This window comes from Camarhynchus parvulus, chromosome 2, assembly GCF_901933205.1.
Source record: "Camarhynchus parvulus chromosome 2, STF_HiC, whole genome shotgun sequence".
Classification (NCBI taxonomy): domain Eukaryota; kingdom Metazoa; phylum Chordata; class Aves; order Passeriformes; family Thraupidae; genus Camarhynchus; species Camarhynchus parvulus.
The window spans coordinates 20,585,504-20,608,269 of record NC_044572.1 but is presented as its reverse complement, the minus strand read 5'-3'; the positions used below and the strand labels follow the sequence as shown (position 1 = coordinate 20,608,269).

Here is a 22,766-nt window from a genome sequence, read left to right as displayed (position 1 = left end):
TCCCAGGAGTTAGTGACTCAGGAGCAGTCTCTTTTTCAGTTCCCTAAACACACATCCTACATACTACACATGGCGCATGGCTAAAGCCACTCAATCTTCACCTAGCACTCAGTGTTAGTTCCATTGCTCCCTGCTGGCTTTCTGCCCTCTGCGTAGTCTAACCCTGAATGCTTTACAGACCAGAGGAAGGTGATTGAGTTACCTCCAATTTAGTGCTGTCTAAAAGCTCAAGGATGGTAGCAAGTTTTCAAATGAGCCAGGGGAGTGAAAAGAGAACAACAACCTGACATTATTTACTGGAGACGTCACGATTGTTCCCTCTCTGTCAGCATTCTGCACAGATCAGAAGGAAGCAGAACAAAAGAGAACCATGTTTAAACATTGAATACCTTCAGAAAGATATTCTGAAGTATAATGCTCACTTCAGAAGCTGAAGTCACTGTATTTTTCCCACAAATATTTGCAGCTAAGTGTTGAAACTAATGATCAAGGAAGTTTACTACAAACTTGTCATAAACTCAAGGAACTCTCCTATCTGAAACCACCACAGTCCACTGACTTCATATTCAGTAGGCAAGGGTGTAATTAGTTTTTAAGTACAGGTGGAAACAAAAAACCAAAAGTTAAACAAACAAACCACACAGACCCATTAGCACATAATAGACATTTTTAGGAGGCAAGAACACTCATAAAATATATTAGTATAGAATATTTTATTTTCATCCTTCAATTTTTGGGAGGAAAAAGTTATTCCTAAAGACTGAAGCCATTGCACCAATTTAGGAATATCACAATAAAGTGTTCTTCCAGTTGTGGACTACTGCTGACCTGTGAAATAGCAGGACCCTGAGACAACTGAGAAAATCATCAAGACGATAGAGTTATTTTTACATGGCAAAGAAATAGTGGGAAAATAAAACTCTAAAAAGTAGCTTATATTTGGTTTTATGGCAAAATAAAAATGTGTTGGCAATGCTGCCTAATATGGCTCTTAAGACAATCTTTCAATTTAAAAGTGTTGAGATATGGAAATACCATGCCCTCTTTTTTTCCTTTTTCTCACTCAAGTTGCACATAACAGTAACACATTTCTACCACCAGTAACTACTCATGTCTATTGATTTTTAAAAATCCAAAAACTTCTGTAGCAAGTATGAACACAGTGACATTTATAATAGACAGCAGTGGACACTGCCTGTGGATCAAATGGAGCTGTGATATTTCAGCTACTCTTTCCATTTTAGCAGACTTGGTTTGTGCCTCTGCTTTCTTTCTGATAACCCTGAGTTATGATCATATTTTTAAAGATCTAATACCAGCATATTTAGTATATGGGCATTGTTCTCTACATTTCCAACATCTTTTCAAGCATTCTATTATTGTAGTGAGAACACAATAAATAAATAAATAAATAAATAAATAAATGATCTTCAAATTATTTAAATAAACATTTCTCAAGGATTTGAAAATGTTCAAAAATGTTTCTATCTCATGAAGTCTAAAGTACATTTTCTATTTAAAAAACTTTAACAGAATTGTTCTCAGGTTTGTTTTTTTCTAGAGACAGAACTCTTTCGTTAAGAGTTGGCTGATATAATGTAGAGATTGAATAGTTAAATTAATTGAGACCTGGTCAGAGATGATCGCTGTAAAAAACTTCTTCTGGCAAGAATTCAATTTTTTTATTCTCAGTAATATGACCCCACTTTGAATGAAAACAGAAGTAATGTTAAATACTTGCTTTCAGTTGGCAGCAAGTGTTGGCTGCAAGATCCCCAATACTGTCTCTATTTTGTCATTGAATGAGTCTCAATCTTAATGGTCTTCCCAGACTTAATTAAGAGAATAAAATGTAATTCACTTGTAATGTAATGTCTTTGGTAACAAAATTTGTTTCCTTTCTTTATGAGTTGAAGGTCTGTATTATAATATTCAGCTTCATACATGATTGATCAAAAGGCATGCAAATGTTATTACACACCCAGGATTTGGGATTCTCTTCCCAGCACAGGAGGGTGCTCTGTGTGTGGAGCAGGACACCCATCTGAGTCTTTTCTTGTTTGTCATTTGCAATTTGTTCTATGAAATCTGGAACAGCCACTTAAGGGCAGGCAAAGTGCCATCTTATCAAAGTGGTATGAGCACAAACCACCAAGAGATTATATATGAAAATCAAAGTTGTTCAGTGACGGCAGCATTTCAAGCTAGGAATGTCCAAGCAGCTGTGAGGGATGATCTACCCTGCCTATTTTTAATGGGATGTCTCACTGGGCCTAGATTAATTAAAGACACTTACATAGATATGTGAAGGGAGTTTCTACAACTTTGCTGAATTCAAATCAGTATAATGCAATAGTGGTGCACTACTGGAGATTTCCAGGTGTTCTGGAGCGTTCTGCAGGGAGCAGTGCTGGGCATCCTGCAAAGCTGGGAGGAAATGTGCCACCATGCACAACAAGCACAGGCTCTCTCCCAGACAGTACTAACAGGAATCCAGAATTACACAGAACAGACTACACAAATGTCTTCATCCTATCAAACTCCTGCGGAGATCAGTGGACGTTCTTCCACTGACTTCTGTAGAAATCTGAATTGTTTAACCTTGGTAGAGGGCCAGGACACGTAAATCCTGTCCTGTAAATTTAGATCAGAAGACCATTTCTGTGACTTCCAGATTAGGAGATCTACATCTCCATTATAATACATCTGACTAACAGGATTTAAGCTTTATATGCAGTTAAGCTCCTTGGGGTTACAACCACTTGATTCCTAATTCAAAAGAAGTAGGTGCGAATGCTCACAAACTGCTTTCTCATACTGTCATGGCAACGAAATCCTCATAGCTGCAATGTCATTGTTAGTCACACGGCAAAGGACAGACAGAGGATGTTCTCTGTCTCCACCCCTCTCAAAGGTTAGTACCACAAAAAAAGTCCTGTTCCAAAACACTGAAACATCTACTACTGGAACATCTATTTCAGGATCACTGTAATGCATTTTTTTCATACATATTGGTATTCTCTTGAATGCCCTGTGTTTTATGCTCTTCTTTGATAAACCAGTGTTATTACTACTCTGGTATTATTACCTGGTTTTTATGGAATATATTTTAAGAAATATGAAAAGACTGTCTGGGTAAGAATAAATAGGGGACCTCAAGATTAATTTGTTACAGGGGACCTCACTATTAATTTGTGAAATAATTCTAAATAAAAAGTATAGTATTTGTAAACAATACTATGGTGTAATATGTAAACAATACTGGTGTAATATGCTGAATGCTTATAGGAACTGACTTCTACATGCTAAAAAAATTTTAAAAATCAACTAGAACAAAGTTTAAAATACATCTTTTAATAGATTATTAATTTCTACAGTGCTACAGTATTAACAGTCACTAAAATAAATATCTGAATCTATAGATCAAAAAATATTATATTTTTTGCAAATAAATAAGTTATTAGAAGTATCATATTGCGTTGCTTTCCTGTCCATGTAAACTTCTAATGATAACGCATTTTAGAAGAAATAACAATAACAAGCAGTTGCAGTGCATTTACATTATTAAGAAACTTGATGTACAATTCTATACATATACATTCTACACACTTAGATAAAATTTTCTGCTAAAATAAAAAGATAAAACTTACACTTTTACAAAGCCATAAACTGAAAGGACATTCAAATACATTCAAGACCAAACAGAGAGGCAGGAGAGTATGAATAAAAGGACAGCATGTTTCAGGTGGTACAACATGACACAGAAAGTACTGTACATCACCAGCCACTACCAGCTGCAGGGCGTGAAACTGACAGCAACTTCCTCGAGAGGGCTGGAGTCACCCAACATTCAGGTCTCCACAGTTCTCTTGGGACAGCTCTCAGTTCACTTGTCAGATTTGCTTTTGTGACCTAAAAGTTCTCTCCATCTGGGAAGTCACGGGGATGAATCAGCTGGGGACATCTGCAGAGCTGGCACTGCTGAAGGCGCTCGAGACCCCAGAACGGCACTGGTGACAGAGCAGTGCCCGGCACCGACCCGACAGTGCCACCCACTGTGGAGCTGTGCCCTCCTGGAAGGAGGCTCATGGAGCTGCCCTTGGCACACTGAAATCTGCCCTTCAGCAGCCTGGCAAAGCATCCCAGGCAGTAACAATACTGAAACTCACTTGAGCAAGAGAACACAGAGCTCTGCAGAAAAATGGGGAGTTTGTTCTTTAAACAGCCATTGTAACAAACACAGAATGAAACATTTTAATGGGCTACAGTTAATCATCTATAAAAACTGCAGGTTCAGCATGAATTTAAATTGTAAACTGGTAATGAATAATACAGTAAGTCTCAGCACATTTTAAAATATACATTATGAAATAAACTTTGATTTTCAGAAAAGCTTTCACCTTTTTTGTTAAACCCACTTAAAAAATCCTGTATGAAATGCAGTCAGTTTGCCTGCCTGAAAATTTTGATTTATGAGGCCCTACTGCCTAGTGCAGAACATTTATTTGTATTAACTTTCCTTTCTTTTTTTTCTTTCTGAGGCAGATTAAGCAAGTGCTCAATTCAAAAACTGTTAATGTCATTTAAACTAATTTGAAATTATAAATTATTGTAACAATTGTGAATTGGTTTCATTCCGGTTTATTTAGTAACCATACACATATCCTAATATCCACTGAAGGAAGCTACTGTGAAGACCAAGAGTACAACAATCAGAGCATTAGCTAGACCTAGATTTAAAATGCACATATTTCCATCTGGTCACAGAAAAGGTCTCCATGCATCTCTCTGTTAACTAGACTTGCAATCTATCCATGAACATGAACCTGGCTAAATGTTATGTTCAATGGGAATGAGAACAGCACCCTGCACCGTTTCTCCAAGTCAGTTTATGTTGAACTGGGCTGTTGAGATTGGTGTGCCGTGCCCATCCTGGCACACCTGTCTATCTCAAGACATGTAGGCTAACAGATAGCAAACCACAGCTGAGCGGAGTGTGAAAGGCTCTCTGTAACACACCCTTTGTGCGCAGAGATCCTCCAGCTGATCCCCTGAGCTCCCTCAGCAGACAGTAATGACAGCACACTGAGCTTTCTCTCATCTCACATCCTGCAGGGTGGGAGAAATTACATCAGCTACCGCTCACCATGGCCTCAGAGACCCCTTGCCAGATAATGCAGAAGATGCAATACCTCAGCACCACATTCCTTGCTGCTGCCTATGCCCTGAAGCTGGAATCTGACCTCCAAGCATTCTGGGCTGAGCTGTGAAACAACCCAATCTGTCCCAAAACAGCTTTTCACAGTATGTGAGCGCTGGGGAGAACCTCAAGAAATCCAGCTGCTTTCAGGCAGAGTTTATACAAAAGATGGTTTCTGTTTCTACCAACAGTAGGAAAAGTCACCTGATTAAAATGAATCTCCCTATTTCTATATACTGCCATTCAAAGTTTCATAAAGCCATGCTCTATATAAATTCATTTCAGAAGGCCTATATAGAACAAGTAAGAAAATACCTTTACAAGGACAATTTGCTAAAGACTACATGAAAACATTAGAGATGCAGATGTTTTAATACATTCCTAATCTTACGTAAGCAGAAGGATTTAAATGCTTTAGAAAACTAGGAATATTGCAGAGAGGAAGACAAAAAGATAGATGTAAAAAAGAAGTTGGAAAGAGAGCACCATATGAAAATCATACTTATGTTTTAATGTCCATTTGACAAGTTAATTAAATGTTTCAAGATGGTCTATTGAAATTGAAATATAGCTACCTAGGATAAAATCCTAGTGCATCTGAAGTCAATAGCAAGAAGATTTTACCTGCAATTCGCACTATGTTTCAGAAGATATGTTAACAGAACCAGCAACCAGACAAGAGGAAAAGGCCTCAAGGAGTGTCAGGGGAGGTTCAGGTTGGACATCAGGAAGAATTTCTCCATGGAAAGGCTGGTCAGGTATTGGAACTGGCTCCCCAGGGAGGTGGTGGAGGCACCACCCCTGGAAGCATTCAAGAAGCAGCTGGACATGGCACTTAGTGCTATAGTCTACTTGATGTCGTGGTGGTCAGTCAAAGGTTGGACTTGGTGACCGTGGAGGTCTTTTCCAACCTTACTGATTCTGTGAAAAGGAGGCTTCGGTGAAAGGTTTCAGTCAAAAAACAGGAGGAAGTGAAGAACATGTTGCTTACTTTTTTTAGGTAAATGTCATGTAAACTAATCTACATGGCAATCTCTCTGGTCAATGAAACATTGAATGTGATACTGTGAGTAAATTTTAGCTTTACTTTTTTTTATTCATTCATGATTTAGCAAGACTGTTTTGTAGCTGTAAATCCAGTTTTAAATTTTATCACCTTGGACATTGTTGCTTTATGGAAGTGCAACCCAAGATTGCAGCAAACAGTGTTGGTTTTCTTTTATTTCATATGTACAAAAGGATATAAAAATAGATCCTTGATTAACATATGATAATGTCCTTAGGCCACAATGAAAACAAATATAATACACTTTCATACTGCAAATATTTCCTTTAGTAAGAATATTAGCTACAGGATACACTCATCTGATCAAGGATTTCAAAATCACATCCTTAGGTATCCAATGCATTTTCAATGAACTGATAGCTATGGTCTTCAGTGAGCTGCCCTGACAGTAAAAAGAGACACAGAACTTAATCCAATCTTAGTTTTTCATATTTCATCACACTCTTCTGTTTGCTAATGGAGATATATTTCCCAAAACTGCCAATATGTTCCTCACAGTTTATAAAACAGTACTGAAAGAATGTTGGACACATACAACTGCTAGTCTGAACACATAGTAACACAACTATTTTGTGATTCAGTGTTGTAAATGTAATTTATATTTTAAACTTTTAATAATTTTAGCTGCATATAAAACAGAAGTAGTAAGTTAAATTAGAGCACCTTGTGTGAAATTTAAGGAATATAAAGATTACACCTTTTAAAACTTAAAGAAATACAACTGTTCTGTCTCAAGTCCACTATGCACCTGTCACATAAAAGGAAACTCATTTACGTGTAATGAAGACATACATATATATCACAAATCCAAGGCACAACATGGAATTTAAAAATTAGGGATATAGGAAATCCTTGTTTTTTTATTAAATTACTTGATACACCTTATTCTGGCATATCTAGAAATTTCAAAAAGCTGTAGTATCATAGTACCATTGAAGCTAAAAATGGAAACTGCCTATTCAAATAGGTAGTTCAATCTCTTGCCAACTTTAACTGAAACCCTTCCAAGACACTGCATTACTGTGTCATTCCATAATTGATCTAATCAGTAGGACCTTTCTTCTGATATTCATTGGCACTTTACCTTGTTCCAAATTCATCATAGCTACACCTCCATACTTTTTAAAGTTCTTCCATATTTATCATAGAACAAAGAATTACACATATTAGCAACTCAATCTTTCCGACTTCTTTCTCACTTCCACTAGTTTTGTTATTGTTCTCTGAGCTTTCAGAAGATTATCCAATTCTTCATCCCTGAGGTAGCCAAAACATAACACTGTACTCCAGAAATTACCTCAGCAACCACAAGTATTCTGACTTACAGCTGCCTGATGCAGCTCTTCCACATATGCATACACTTCTTTTGACATCAGTGAAGCCAGAAACAAGACAGGTTTACTGCCTACATTTTCAAGGCTTCGTACCACATTACTACATTTCAATCTTCTCTCTCTCACTTAGTATCCAAGTTTCCTCAAATGCATCACCCTTCTCTGAATCTGCTAGGCTGTTAGATCAAAATCTTCCAATTTGTTGGAGCTCTCCCACTCAAGTATCATAGTATAAAATCACCTCTAACTTCTGTCAATATACTGTAGATCCTTCCTGCAGATTCTTGAAGACATGAAATAGAATTAGGTCAACACAGTATGAACAATTAATGGGGAGGGAGCAATTAAAATTGCCCAGTGGGATGAATCAAAGCACAATTTATATTTTAAGATTACATTTTAAATATATTTTATCCCACTGAGCTATTGAAAAGAAGTCAAATATCTCACCATAGCTACAGATTTTCAACGCAATACTGACTTTTCTGCATACATACTTTAAATGTAGAATAGGAAACATGCTGACAATCAGCTTTGCCATTCCAGCCACTAATCAGAGAAAGGAAGGCACAACCTGTCTTCTCCTCAGCACAAACTTTTAACCAGTTAATATTATATCTATTATCCTAAGTATCTTTAAAATTACAAATGAAAATACAGGGAGGTCTAAATTTGTGCTGACAATCAAGAATTCAACTCTTTTCAAAAGTCCTTCTGGAATTCTGCATGTGATACTGTAATTCAAAAAATATTAATGTGCTACAGTACTTATAATTGGAAAGGTATTACTTAATATAAAGCTTAAATACCATTTAATTCACCTAGTCTATGAAAAACATCATTACCTAATTTACACTCTGATTTCCAGAAGACTCACTTTCAGTACAACTTATCAACTCTTCTTCTGTTCTTGATAATGACTACAGGTCATAACAGAACTTTCAGAACAGAAGGCACAGTAGCCAACTATTCTAATTCTTAAAGCTACTCATCAACCTATTGAAAATAAGAAAATGTTTCTTTCAAGAAATGAACAATTAAAAACCAAAGTGAATCTGAGGATGAAAAGGTAGGTCTCAAAATATATTAATTGCAAAAATAATACAGTCCACAGGCACAGGCACAGTTGTTTATTCTTGTTCCATGTTTTAAAACTTGGACTCAGAAAAATCAGAGGAAGTTTTGGGTCTTTACCCTCTCTTCTTTTCCTTTCCACTGAAAGCACCATGGTTACACAGCTTGATTCAATCGTCCTTTTCCACAATCACTTCTCCATGAAGCACCCTTCTTCTCTGCCGCAGCATGTGGAAGTAGAGTTGTGGAAATACTTGATCAAAGCATAAAAGAAAGCAAATTAGATGGAAATATTCAACAGATCACATAATGGAAAACCACTATTTTACAGAATGATGAACTGAGTAAAAATTATGGCACACAGTGGTTGAGTTGATTAAGGTGAATAATAACAAATCATGAACATTGCAGTGATTTAAAAAACAATAATTACTCAAAGCTCATTTATCCCTGAATAAATACTCTGTGTTCAAGGAACTTCACTCCAACAGTTTCCTTGTAGAAATAGGATTTAACCACATTCTGACAGAGCTTGAAGAATTCAAATCTGTCCTAAGCATTTTTGAAGACTTGGAGGAGGATACAAATTTACCCTATTTGTTCAAGTCTGAAGTAAGGAGATCCCGCTTTGCTGTCCCTCTGTCATCTATTATATTACTGTCCTACTGACAGAGTTGATCCTTACATTTAATGGCTAGAAAACTGGGTTTATTCCTGAAGTGTTGTTACATAAACAGATGTAAAACTATTAGTAAGTTACCACAACTTAGAATATTTTTTGTTGACATAAATCTCTCTTGTTGGCCTTCATGACTTCTTGGAACCAAAAATTTAAGTGTGCGTTCATAGTGTAAAAGTCCATATTGAATGCTGCCTTCTCATGAATACCTTCATGAATACCTTTCATGAATGCAGATCACAGACCCTTTAACTTCAGTTTTCCTGCTTTTCAATTTCTCTCTAATCTCCTGCCTTAATGTACTTAAAATGTATTTTAAAATATTATATATTCTATCATTAATATTATCTAAAATATTACATTTGCCTAGTTTGGTCAAGCCCTATTCATGGTGGAATATCTGGTATATCAGGTTGCCTTCTCCTTGTCTTCACTGCTTAGGTAGCAGTGGAGATAACACTGGAAGTGAAAGACAGGTAAGATACTCTCTCTACTGTTACCTCCATGGTTTTGGCACGCATAAGTACAAGGACAAACTGATTAAGCCAGGGACTGCAGATGTTCAGAGAGGTTTGGCAGGGGAGGGGGTTTTATTTCTGTGAAAATGAAATACTGCTTCAAGTTTTTCCTGAGCATGCTTGAATGATGGTTTTTCCAAGGTACATGGTTATTAGTAGTAAAAAGCCACAGCAAATCTCTGGCACAACTTGCAGAACCATTTTAAAGTCATTACTTCAAAGTGGGAGAGGCTCTAGAAAGTCCCAGCAAGAGAGTTACAGACATATCTGTGTGTAAGCAGCAACTTTTCTCACTTCGTCCAAGTCTGAGAAATAATTTTAGCATGTTCATTGAAATTTTTAAGACAGATTATGTTCCTGAGCAGATAACAGGACAGAAAATTTCAGCCTAACCAGTTAAAGCATAGTAAAGCTTGGAACAACAGAAAGCAGGCTCTTACAGTAGAAAGTGTTCAGCAAATTTTAATACAGGTAGTTTTTATAGCATCACTGAAGATTTATTTTTATGATGTTACAATATTTCTACAGTTAAACAGTACTTACATGGCACATAGGAGAACATGACAATAATAAGGAAGTAATAGTAGTCAAAGGAGACATTGTATTTGTTGGGAAGTCTCAGTGAAAACATTCCTGTTTTCTTCACGTAGGGTAAAGCAGCATATATGGTTAGCAGTTCACCTGCAACTCCAGCAGGATACAAAACGATAAAAAAGTTGTATCTGTATTGAAAAATAATAATAATAAAAAAAAAAACCTTGTGAGAAACACTCCATAAACCTAACATTTTCACTTGTTATTTTTAGTGGCACAGAAATGTATCAAAGTGGTTCCTGCACCAGAATCAGGGATCACATCCTGACTTGACATATCATTTTTAGTTACTTTCAGTAGAGTTGCTTCGATTGACAAGAGAATGCATTCCTCAGTGCTTTGTTTAAAAACAGTGAAGTATCAGAATGTTTTTATCTCTTTCTAATAGAACAATCCTCAAATTTTTAGTCTCAAATAATAATTTTTTGAAAATGTACTATTCTTACTCCTGTTGTCACTGACAGGATTCAGACCAGGACTGAATCTCAGATGATCCTACATATTTTCATCACAGTGCACACACACCAGGTCAGTTGTATGTACTACAAATTGTTTGAATAAAATGACAATGTTGAATGTCATCAGGAGCCCATTTTACTCACTACAACATGGGAATACTACATTTACCACTAATGGAAATTGGAATAAAAAGAGAAAAGAAAATTACTGTACCAGAAACTTATCAGATCCATTTTAAAGTGAGATGATGTTCAAATAAAAGGCAAAACATCCAGTTGAAAGAAAATCTGGTTTGAATGCCAAAAGCCACATAGGCAGCGACAAAATGAAAATTGTAATCAATAGGTTATGTGCTGTCCTTTCACACAGTGCACCACAGATATGCAGGTTCTCCTATGGAACAATTCTCCAGTTCATATAGGGAACAGCAATGGGAGTTGTCACACAGACAGAAAGGTACAATGTGCACTCCCTGACCAAAAGAAATGAGATCCAAACCAGCAGCAACTAAGCATGAAATCCTCCTAGAAGAGAAGGGCTTAGAAGACTCACAGATGAGGGGAATCACAGAATAGTTCAGGTTGGAAGGGACCACAATGAGACATCTGGCCCAACCTCCCCATGCAAGCAGGGTTATCCTAGAGCACATGGCACAGGATTGTGTCCAGATGGGTTTTGAATATCTCCAGTGAGGGAGACACTGGATTGTCTCTCTGGACAATCTGTTCCAGTGCTCGGTCACCTGCACAGTAAAGTTCTTCCTCATGTTCAGGTGGCACTTCCTGTGCATCAGTTTCTGCCCTTTGCCTCCTGTCCTATTGCTTGGCAGCACCAAGAAGAACGCAGATTAGATAAGAAGGAACTAATACCTTACATATTGTTTGTCTCTATGCAGTTATAAGCTAAAGATAGAAATTCCATCTCTCAGTACTGAATTCATACCCAGTTGTGCTGTTTGTTTATCCAAAAATCTTGAAGGGATATTTTAGACTCTATGAAAAAATATATTATTTTCAAATATTTTGTTTATATTAATATTTCACCATGTCTTTTCAGTGAGAATGTTGGTTTTCCCTACTGTCTATATTAAGCAAACAAAATTCTGTTATTCAAGGCACACTGACCTGATGGCAAAAATTATTATCTGTCAATGTAATTTGTTCTGAGTGCATTTCTCTTTCTGAAGTCTGTATAAAAAGCTACTGATGATAGGCAGTCTGACTATCTTTAAGTTTGTCATTTAGTGCTTAAACAAGTCTCTCGCTTAGGCATTAGCAAAAAGGAAATGTTTTACAAGAATGGACATAAATATCAGACATATCAAAGAAGCTCATTAGAAGCATCAAACCTGGATTATCTATAAAACAAAAATAAAGGAAAATAACAAACAAACTCTTTCAAATTAGAGTCACCTGTACTGAATGTAGGTTAGATATTCTTCTTCTAACATAACAAGTCTGCCTCACATGTATTTTTCAAATAATGACTACATAGAATACTATTCCAGTTAAGTCTCCTGATAAACACCCACAGTCTCTGTAGTGTATGCGATCTAGTGGCCAACCTTAAGAATGCTTTAAAATCAAGACAGTTTTAATTTGGAACTCAATTTTTGTGGCCTAAACTAAGTCAGTATTTAACTTCACTACATGGATATAATCTTACAAGAGATCTGACAAAGCAGAACTTCTTAGAGAGTAATAATGCAGATTGAGTGACAACAACTCCCACATTTTCAAAAAACTAACATCCACAAAGACTAGCACAGGTGCTTAATTTTGGGCACTGTATTCAGAGCATCGTAAAGAGTCATACTGCAAATTAAAATATGAGATAAACTTAAAAAGATAGAGAAAAAAATTAGAGTAAATGAAAAAAAAATTAGAGTAAGTGAAAGCAGAGTTCAAACTATGAGACACAGAAAGCAAAGAAAAAACCATACTCCAAAAACCTCAGCTAAAATATTTTTAACATATTAAACCAAGCAACAATGATCCCAAATACAGACAGCAACTGACTTGCACTTTGCTGACACATAACCAAAGCTCAAACATCTGCTCTCCTGTGTGTTAGTTCAGCATGCGTGAAACCAACATGCACAGAATCATGAGAAACTCAAGTGCAAGACATCTCCACCTGGCCCATTTAATGAAGTATGGCAAATGGTTGAGCAGGTTGAATGTGTAGAAGGAATATCGAGTAATCTCTGTCACAGTCCATACGACCAGAAAAAGAATAACGCTCTCCTCATTCTGGATCTGCAGAAGTATAAAGAACCAACATTTGCTTCATCCTTAGGCTTCTTTTCTGTGCAAACTGCAACAGACTTCTCTTTAAGATATATAGAACAGAACTAATACCTTTGGCACAAAAGTATTATGCTGAAACCATTACCATGTACAGTTCATTATCATATGTGATTACTAACATACAGACATTTGTCAACTGAGCAATCTTCATCCATTATGCAAATATCAAAATATAAAACTCTCGAATTATGCTTTTTCCTCCTCTTTATTCTCTACCTACATTCCACTAGACTAACTATCCCTCTTCTATTTGTGGTTTATCTACTTGTTTATGTTTTTCCTCCTCAAAACAGCAAGAACAACAAAATGCTGCAGAAGGTGTATGTTCTTCTCATAATCACTTTTTAACCATTCTGCATTTCACTACTTCATTTCCTAGATTTTCTCTTTTTATCTTGCTTCTTCTTCAATATATAATGCACATCTCCATGAAACTTTAGACAAAAGGAATTGCTTTACATAACCTACTAACTGGAACTTGGTCACAGAAGATCAAGTTTGGCAGACTTCAGGGAGCTCTAAGATAGTTAAGGAGCTGGAGCACAGATGGCTCTCTAAATGAAGAATAGTTGGTAGACCAGGAGCTTTGGGTAAACTCACTCAACAATCCCATGTAAGATTTAAGTTCTGAGTCATTAAACTGCCTCATCAGTAAGTAGCATATCTCTGCTGTTTCAAAACACCAGTTCCTTTTCAGTCTGAGTGAACAAATAAACAGAAGTCCCAAATACAAAGAAGGCACCTGGGGATCTATTACAAACACTACCTTCTGTGAGGAAGAATTACACAGAAGTAATTTTCTTTCCCTTAAGAGGGGAGGAATTTTGTAATACACTTCTATGCCTGAAGGCTGAAAAGCTCCAGGGATGTCTGTGAAATAGAATAAAGCAACACAAGTTTTGTTAAAATTATAAAAAAGGGAAATTATTTTTCAAAATAAAATGCAACTTGGTGACAAAGCTTAATATATCTCCAAGATGGTGAAAATCCACAACTCTGAAAAAGTCAAAAAGAATTATAACTGCTCATAAAATCACACCCTCAATGTGTCAGTCAAAGAAGGTGCAATTTTACCAGAAGGATCTCACCAATATCATAAAGAAAATGGAGACATAAAAATAGCACCAAAATCACAAACAAATAGCAGCAACTGAAGTGCAAAGACACCCAAACAAATATGGAAAGGTAAAGAGAGAATTAGGCTGTTTTTTGCCTCATGCAATTAAGAGACAAACATTGATAACTCAAACTTGGATTCATGTCACAGTGCTAAATCCAAGCAGAGGAGCTTTAAATAAGTATGCAGAGAATTCCTATCTGCTGCCTTGCAAATCTGCAGTCAAGTGGGGAGGTCTGGCTCTGGCTATTATCACTGATGTGCCTCTCACCACCTAAAGTGACCCTGAACATTCATGCCTGCTAAGCAATAACAGCATGAAATACAATCAGACATACATTCAAATGCATTTCTTGTTGGACACAGCTTGGCCTACAGTAGTGTAGATAGAGGAAATAAAAGAAATTGCTGGATATGCTTAAGATTTAGTCCACTGCAGATAATAAAAAAGGCAAAATGCAGTGCTATAGTCCAGCTCATGTGTAGATATTCAATATAAGAATCTTGTTAATCTTTGAGACATTTTGCCTTACAAAAAAATATAAAAAGTTAACTTACAAGGAAAAAAGAAGCAACAAACCAAACTAAACAAAAACAAAAAAAAAAAAAAAAAAAAAAAAAAACCAAAAAAAACCCACAAAACCCAAAACAAACTGAAAAAACAACAAGAAAAAAGAACAAAAAAAATCACCCTATTAAAAGCCTATTTAATTTATTCCATGTTAAGGAAAAGATGCAGTGTAGAAAACAAGTCCTCTTGTGAAATGAAATGAAGATTTGATAACTGAGGCAGGTGCTAGGATAATTCATCTGCAGAAAGACCTATGCCATCTGCTGGTGAGACAGTTTAACGGCTCAGCTTTTCAAGTTCTGAAGAAATTCAGGAGCACAAAACCTACCACTTAATTTTTTATACGCCTTTCATAGAAAGCACACCTCACAAGCTCAATCTAACGTCCTACCTACTAGTTGTGAACTGCTTGCTACATTTTACTAATGGATCACTAACCTTACAACAGCCACCCAAAGCCAGGCAAATAAGCCACTGTCATGTACACAGGTCCTTAAGTGCCATTGTTAATTTGATGTCATCCAGTGTGTCACAATCTTAACAGATTGCCATAACATTAAAATTTTGAGAAGGTTTCTAAAAAAATAGCAAAATCACAACCATGTTTATACATATGAATTCAAGACATAAATTTAAAGACATAAATTTACCTTTTATTTAGATTAATTCAGCAAGTGCTAATTAAAATTTTTGAAAGGGGACTGTTAACACTAGGGTAGTTTTGCTTGTAAATAATTGGAGTAGTCATTGATTTATTTCATTTAGGCAGACCACAGAGGGCACGATGCTGAAAACACTGCTGATTCACAGCTACGACCCAGACTCTGTCTCCTGGCAAGAATCACACAAATTCTATTTTGTAACCCTAACTTCCAAAATTGCACTCAAATATGTAAGCATTCTCTACAGGAATAGAATTAAGTTTTAGCTTGGTCTTCCTTGTGAAATGAGAACTGTAGTAACAGCTTCTCCTTAAAAGCAATCAAAACATAATTTGCTCAGACACATACCTGTTTTATACTGTGTGCAATGAACCACACCATGAAGATCCTTGAACTGACTTGGACCCCAGTCACAAGCACAGATGTGCGAACTATTCCTTAAAAAGAGAAACCTGTTATCTCTGCTCCACAATTCATGTTTTAACTAGCTACAGGAGAAACTAAAACAAAGAACTCACCAACTGCACAGTGGATTACCTGTAAATAAAAATGTCAGAGGTTACTGATGTGTGGTTTGTTACTAGCTACCCTATAAACATGGCCTTTTGATGTTAATATAAACTTAGGCTCAATTCTGGTTTTTGTCTCCCACTAACAGTCTTAAAAAGAAATACATGGCAGAGCCCTGGCGATAAGTGTTGGGATGGTCTCAATATCTGAGCTGTGCAAATACATGTAAGACATTTGTTTTTCAATTTAATTGTAAATATTAGACATTTAGATACTTACAAAGCATTTTATTCAACTAGTAAGCTTCTCTTCCTATACCTTATTCAAAGAAGAATTTTACAGGACAGTGTAGAGGAAGTCACATAAGGAACACTAAACACACAGCAATTTAAAAATGTTCTGCATTTATTACAGATTAATAACATTATTATACTTTTGTCAATGACAGCTATGAATCTTTAGATACAATGTATTTTCTGGTCAGTAATGTTTAGCAAATGAAGTGCTTTTCATAACTTTGGCAGGTTTGAATAGAATTACAGTGAAAGTTTACCAACACAAAAGCTTATATGCAGCTGGTGACATATTTTAACAGTTGTTTGAACTAGAGATGTTGTAGACAGATTGAGAAAAAAAATTAAAATGTAGATAGACATTCTTTGCTGTGCCTGGGAAAGAACTGCAAGTGCTCCATAAAACCAACAATAAAGCCTCATTCCACAGGTGTACCAGAACTGAGACCACTAGTGCACAGTTTGCAAAAGTATTACTTAAAGAATACTTTGCAAATCTTGCACAGACCCCGTAGCAATGGATTATATGGGGTGCGTGAATCCTGTCTTGAAATAAGCAGAAGCAGGAAAGGCACAGAGGGATAGTAAGTCCAGTATAAAGAATATATTCTTTATATATATTCAATCTCTGAGATGATGATATCTACTACACTAGAGGGCTGATCTACTGGCTGTAATGCCTTCAAGATTTTGCCTTTTGCATTAAAGACTCTCAAATCAAAGCAGTTCTCAGGCACTGATTTAAAGAAATATTAGAATTAAGTCTGAAAAACACAAGCTGATTTGTTTCAAGTAATTACCTTGTCCCACCCCCAAAACTTCATTAAATAATAAAGTAAAAAGGACTTTTAGAACTAATATAATATTCTTATTTTAAATTCAGGATAATAATGTGTTTTGCCTATGATATGCAGCATTCAGTAAAGCAAACTAATGTTTAAAATTTACCTCAAGCAAAGCAAATGTCTGGAAAAATTTAAGCGTCTTTTGAACGCTTCTGAATAAGCCTCTATGTGTTCCTTTCTGTATATAAAACCGCACCATGGCAATACCTAATACCAGCCACCTATAAAAGAAAGAGAATGGATACATTTCAAATTAGAATTCTAAAAATATCCATCCATCGTAAATAATTTAGTAGAGTATTTTTCTTCACAGGTTAACTTTGATTCTTCACTTGTCGGTGTTCTTAGATCGTCAAAAAATATCTTTAGACATAAATAGTATATAATATTATGTAAATATTACGCTCATCTCTTGGAAAATAATGGAGAATAACTTGCTGCCTTCCAAGGATTGACTAAATTGAGGGAACTCCCCAAAACCACTCATCCATCAGAGTTTTCTCCAGCAGTGACTACATATTTTTATGTAAATTTTTATGTATCTTTTAAATTCGCATGCATCTTGACTATTAAATACTGTTATTTGAAACCACATGATGAGCTTGGCACTGAAGTCACTGTTTGAGTTGCAAGTTTGTCAAAGTAAAGGACTGGAATTTATGCACATCAGTTTTACATTTTTCATGGCCTCTCAACTCATTGATTTCAGGACTGACTAGTGATTTTAATGCTCCTGTTTGTGATTGTCCAAACAAAGGTACCACTATAATTATGTTTTCCAAAGTGTTGAGAAGTGTTTTAAAAGTTGACTTAAAAATCAGACTCCAAAGTGCTGAAAGATGGATGTTCTATACTCCTGACCTCAAGAAACATATTTAACTAGCACATTTGAGGGTGTTGGATAAATTTATTTTGGTTTTTTTTAGGAAACTGAACAATGATGCCAACTAATAACCCTTCCAATGTAAAGAAAGAAAAAGTAACAGTATCTTTTAATCATAGAATTTGACATAAAATATAAATTGAGATTTAGAATGGAAATTGAGATTAAAAAATAAACATCTAAATTGTGGGTTGATCCCACCACATGCCCAGACTCTGTAAAATAATCCAAGGCATGAGGAATTCCTTCCATGTAATAAACACATTTTTATATAAGGATTTTCAAAACAGTGTACTATATCTTCCTTAATCATGGGATTGATCAGGTAGGAATGGACCTTAGAGATCATCTAGTTCCAACCCCCTCTGCCATAAGCAGGGACACCTTCTACTAGACAAGGTCACTCAGGGCCCCGTCCAACCTGGCTTTGAACCCTTCCAGGAATGGGGCATCCAGGGGTTCTTTGGGTAACCTCTGCAAGTGCCTCACTACCCTCTGAGTAAAGAACTTCTTCCCAATATCTAATCTAAACCTGCCTTCTTTCAGTTCAACCCCATTATACCTTATTCTAGTGATAGTCTCTATCACTACAGGTGCTTGTGAAAAGTCCCTCTCCAGCTCTCTTGTGGGCTCCCTTCAGGAACTGAAATTGTGTCACCCTGGAGCCTTCCATTCTCCAGACTGAAAAAACCCAACTCTCTCAGCCTTTCAGACCTATACTTTGTTCTTAAAACATCACATTAGCAAGAAGACTGAAAACTTCAGGTTTCAATCAAAAAAAAACTAAGAAAGTACAAAAATTCTTTAACATAGGCATAGCAAGAGCTATAGATGGCTATTTGGATAGCTAAAAATAAAAATCAAAAATAACAAAAATTTTAGTTGATTGTCTTCTCGGAAATTGCTGGGAACAATTACTCAGTCCTTTCATTCTCAACAAAGCCATGGCAAGTATATTCTGCAGCAACACGAACTCTGGCTAAGGAAAGGCCCAAGTGACAAAGCAGAAGGGCTTCAGAAATACTCAGAGACAGATTCAGAGAGATTATAAACATTCAGAGAAATATTTACATAAACATTTGGACAAATATTTAAATCATCCTCCTATAGTCCTCCCTGAGCATAAGGTATAGGCTAGCACTGGAACCAGGGTACCTGGAAACAGCAATGTTGGGTCAGACCCACTGTGCCTGGATCCTGGCAGCGCCCGCTCACCTCGCATGGCACGGACATCAGTGTCAGCCCCTCAAGAGCTCCCTACGCACGGCGGCCTCTGCTATGCAGTCACTTGGTGTGCCCCATTCCAGCACTTCATGACAGCATTTCAAACTCACATAGAGTTAGTCAGGCTTCCCCACACAGCAGGAATGATTGCCCTCTTTGATCCCTTCTACTTTAAGCCCGTGAATCTGATCTGTCAGAGCTCCAAAATTTTCCCCTGCAAGTGTTACTTAGATTTTATAACGGATTTTAAATATGAGTGCATTTATTTCAGGTTGTCTCCAACCACTGTGGAAACAAGGAATTACTGAAATATCACTGGTAGTCTTTCACAGTGGAGCTGCCCCGTTTTACAGTGAGGTGTTTGACAGGAGGAAGGTGATGGTGAGTTTACATCCAGCTGGCAGCACAAATGTGGCAGCATCAGCTCTGTATGCTACTTCGTCTGAGAAGTCATAATATATTTAACCTAACAAGGCATTTTCTGCATCTCATTCCACAACCAAAGCATAAGCATTGCAGAGAGAAGTAATCTTGGACTACACTCAGAATCAAAGACAGCAAGTGCAGTTTTCTTAAAGGATTTTTTATGTGGACATAAATTTCTGTAGATAGATTTATTCAGATGTCCGTGGCTTTGACTTTGGATCTCAGGAAAGTCCTTGTACTGATTATTACAAATCACCAGGAAATGGAAAACACCTTCTGTAATAAAGGCAGCATCTCCAGTTGGGACTTTCAGCAAAACTGAGTATTGATCTGTCATTTTAGTCCCTTAAATCTGTTTTGAAACAAAGATAAGCTGCAGGTTTTTTATTAGAATGGTTGTTAACATGTAGTTATGCATTAGTTTGTTAAAACTCCAGAAACATTTTGCTATATTGCACTACCTGCACAACTGGACAAATATACTGTTCTAGTTAAACATTTATCCTGTGTAGTGTCTCTGTTAAGTATACCTGTATTTCAAATATGTATTTTTCTCTTAAATTGTACCCATAAATGATTATAAGAATTTATTCCAACCTCTTTTTTTTTTTCTGTTTCCACATAAAAAAATCTAATTTTGTGTGTCCTAATTTCTTTTGATATTAATGGAAAATGAGAGAGAAGGAAGTACCTTACGTCCTCTGATGCAGCACCTAAGGTCAAAACTAATACGGTTCGATAATCTTTTAGAGACATGAAAATCAGTGGCAAGAGTCAGTGTTCATTAGCAAATTCACACATGGAGCACAAGACTGGTAATTCAATGAGGTAACATTAACCTCACGTAAAAGCACTTTTCAAAAAGTGCTGCAGTAATATATGAACAGACTTTAATAAATAATCAAGATTCACAGTTGCTAGTGAGAAGAAAGCCATTAAGATCACATGCCTGGCTTTCTCCAGGAGTGCTTGAGCTCCTGCCTCAACTGCGGCGTGTTAGTTTTACTCTACGGGATTCAAAGGGCAGTGAGACCACCCATTAGTAACCAAAGGAAAACTGTTTTCATGATGAATATCACACTAGAAGTTCTAAATTTTTTCATTCTTATCTTTCTCTTAAACACGTGGAAAAGAATAGGTTGCGGTTTTTTCCCCTAAGAGTTAGTGAACAGTGAAAATTTTCAAGAAGTGAGAATACATGCTTCGAGCATTAACAGCATAAACCTGACTGCGCTTATTTTCTGTTATTCAAGATAAATACCATCTTTCTTCACAGCAAAGCCTCGCAGCACGGAGCCCAACCTCAAAGGAACCTCCTGGGCCACTCTTCTGCCTCCCCCGGGCCCCGCTCATCGCTCCTGCCCGCGGGCCGGGCTGGCTTTGGACAGCTCTGCCTGCCGGCAGCCGGGGCGGGCTCTGCTCGCTCACAGCCAGGGCGCGCCGACCCGTCCCTCTCGGGACCCCGGCCCTGGAGTCCCCGGGGCACCGCGGAGCGCCGTGGGCTCCCCGCGGGCGCCCAGCAGCCCCGTCCGCATCCGGGAGGCCGCGCCGCGGGACGCGGCTCCCCCGCCCGGCATTCCGGTCCCGGCTATACTTAACCTCCGCGGCGGGCGCGGGGTGACGCGCCGGCGGCCGGCAGCGCTGCACCGTATTAGGCAATGCTCGGCGGGCGAGGAGAGCCCCGCTGCCGGCGGCTCCCCGCGTCCCGGCTCCCCCGCGTCCCGGCTCTCCCGCCCGGCCCCGCCGGGCCCCCGCCTCGCCCCGGCCGCCCCCCGCTCCGCCGCTCCGCGCCCGCGGAGGCGCCGCGCCGCCCGCGCCCGCTCACCCCGCGGTCATGGCGACGTTGTAGAAGATGAGCCATGTCGTGGCCAGGACGCCCAGCTTCTTCTTCTTCTTGCCGTTCTCCTTCTCCTCCACCGCGCCGTTGCCGCCTCCGTCCTCCTCGCTGGACGCCATGGTTCCCCGGCCGGGAGCGCGGCGCGCACGGCGGGGAGGAGGGGCTCCCTCCGCGGCGGGGCTGGGGCCGCGCTGACAGCCGGACCCGGCGCTGTCTCTCACCCCATCTGTCTTCCCCGAGGGCCGCTGCCGCCGCCGGCGGCTCACATGGCCCTGCGCGCTCCTCCCTCCGCGCCGCGGGTCTCCCCGGGTCAGCCGGAGCCTGGGGGGGCGGCTGAGCCTCCATCGGCGGGGAGATCCTGGTGGGGTGGTACCCGGCGTCAGGCAGCAGCAGCGGGCACAGCCCACCTCAGAAAAAGTGACAGAAAATAGCGCCGTTCTTGGAAACACAGAAACAGGTGTCTGAGACTGGGAACACGGGGGAGTCCGGCCAGAGACCGACTGGTGGGAATATGCCCAGGCCCCCATCTCAGAGGCCAAACAGCCACCTGCCAGGGTGACCAGGGCGACAGTCTGGTAGGTCTCCATAAATACCACCCTCAATACATGAGGAAGACTAAGACTCCCACCTGAGAAGGGGAAATTTCTTCCAAGGGCCTGAAGAGCACCCAGGTGGCAGACAAGGATGAGATTTGAGTATGCAGGTTACCTTGTAAATGTCTGCTCTCTGTGCAAGTGCAAAGGGAAGCTAAGCCAGCACAGGTAGCATTGCTGGGACTGGCTCTGGAAGGGAGACAACCTTAGCCTGAGCTAATGTGACATGATGCTTCAAAAGTGTGGGCTGCACCCACTATCCTGACACCTGGCACAGTCTCTGCTCGCTGGGGAATGCAGGCTCCTCATTTCCACAGCTAAGCATGGTGACCATGACCTCTCAGCCCAAATACCTCAGACACAGGCATACACAGACAGAAGAATTCCAAAACTGGGTCAGGATATCTTTGAAAAGCTACTTGTTCAGCAGAATTTAAAAGAGTCCAAGTCTACTTTAGAATGGGGTGGATGTTTCAATGCTGAAGACACCTGGATGTCTCAGGTTGAGGGCCTTCATGTAAAGATAAGCAGATGTGCCAAACAAAACCTGTTTCCCCCTCCTCACCAAAGCA

General features: G+C 38.6%; 1 protein-coding gene across 2 annotated transcripts; it reads right to left on the bottom strand.

The window, feature by feature from the left end:
• Positions 1–3,481: 3,481 nt before the first annotated feature.
• HACD1 (3-hydroxyacyl-CoA dehydratase 1) lies at positions 3,482–21,840 on the bottom strand. 2 transcript variants are annotated; one of them, XM_030967842.1, is made up of 7 exons: positions 21,590–21,840; positions 17,335–17,452; positions 16,102–16,120; positions 15,932–16,020; positions 13,061–13,182; positions 10,415–10,593; positions 8,703–8,927 (listed from the first exon to the last, which is right to left on the bottom strand). In XM_030967842.1, exons 1-7 carry the CDS (start codon positions 21,718–21,720, stop codon positions 8,845–8,847), a joined length of 741 nt encoding a protein of 246 aa, XP_030823702.1. In that variant the 5' UTR covers positions 21,721–21,840; the 3' UTR covers positions 8,703–8,844. The 2 variants fall into 2 exon arrangements, with proteins under 2 accessions (XP_030823710.1, XP_030823702.1); XM_030967850.1 differs by lacking the exon at positions 17,335–17,452 and having other exon boundaries at positions 3,482–8,927; positions 21,590–21,734.
• Between the last annotated feature and the right edge of the window lie 926 nt (positions 21,841–22,766).

What these genes read in the sequence shown, in the direction of transcription:
- HACD1 (XM_030967842.1), bottom strand. Translation starts at nt 21,720, where the DNA reads ATGGCGTCCAGCGAGGAGGACGGAGGCGGCAACGGCGCGGTGGAGGAG. An exon ending in TTGCACACAGTATAAAACAG is followed by an intron (nt 13,183 to 15,931) that starts GTATGTGTCTGA and finishes ATACTTCTGCAG; the next exon opens with ATCCAGAATGAGGAGAGCGT. An exon ending in CATGTTCTCCTATGTGCCAT is followed by an intron (nt 8,928 to 10,414) that starts GTAAGTACTGTT and finishes GCTTTGATCAAG; the next exon opens with TATTTCCACAACTCTACTTC.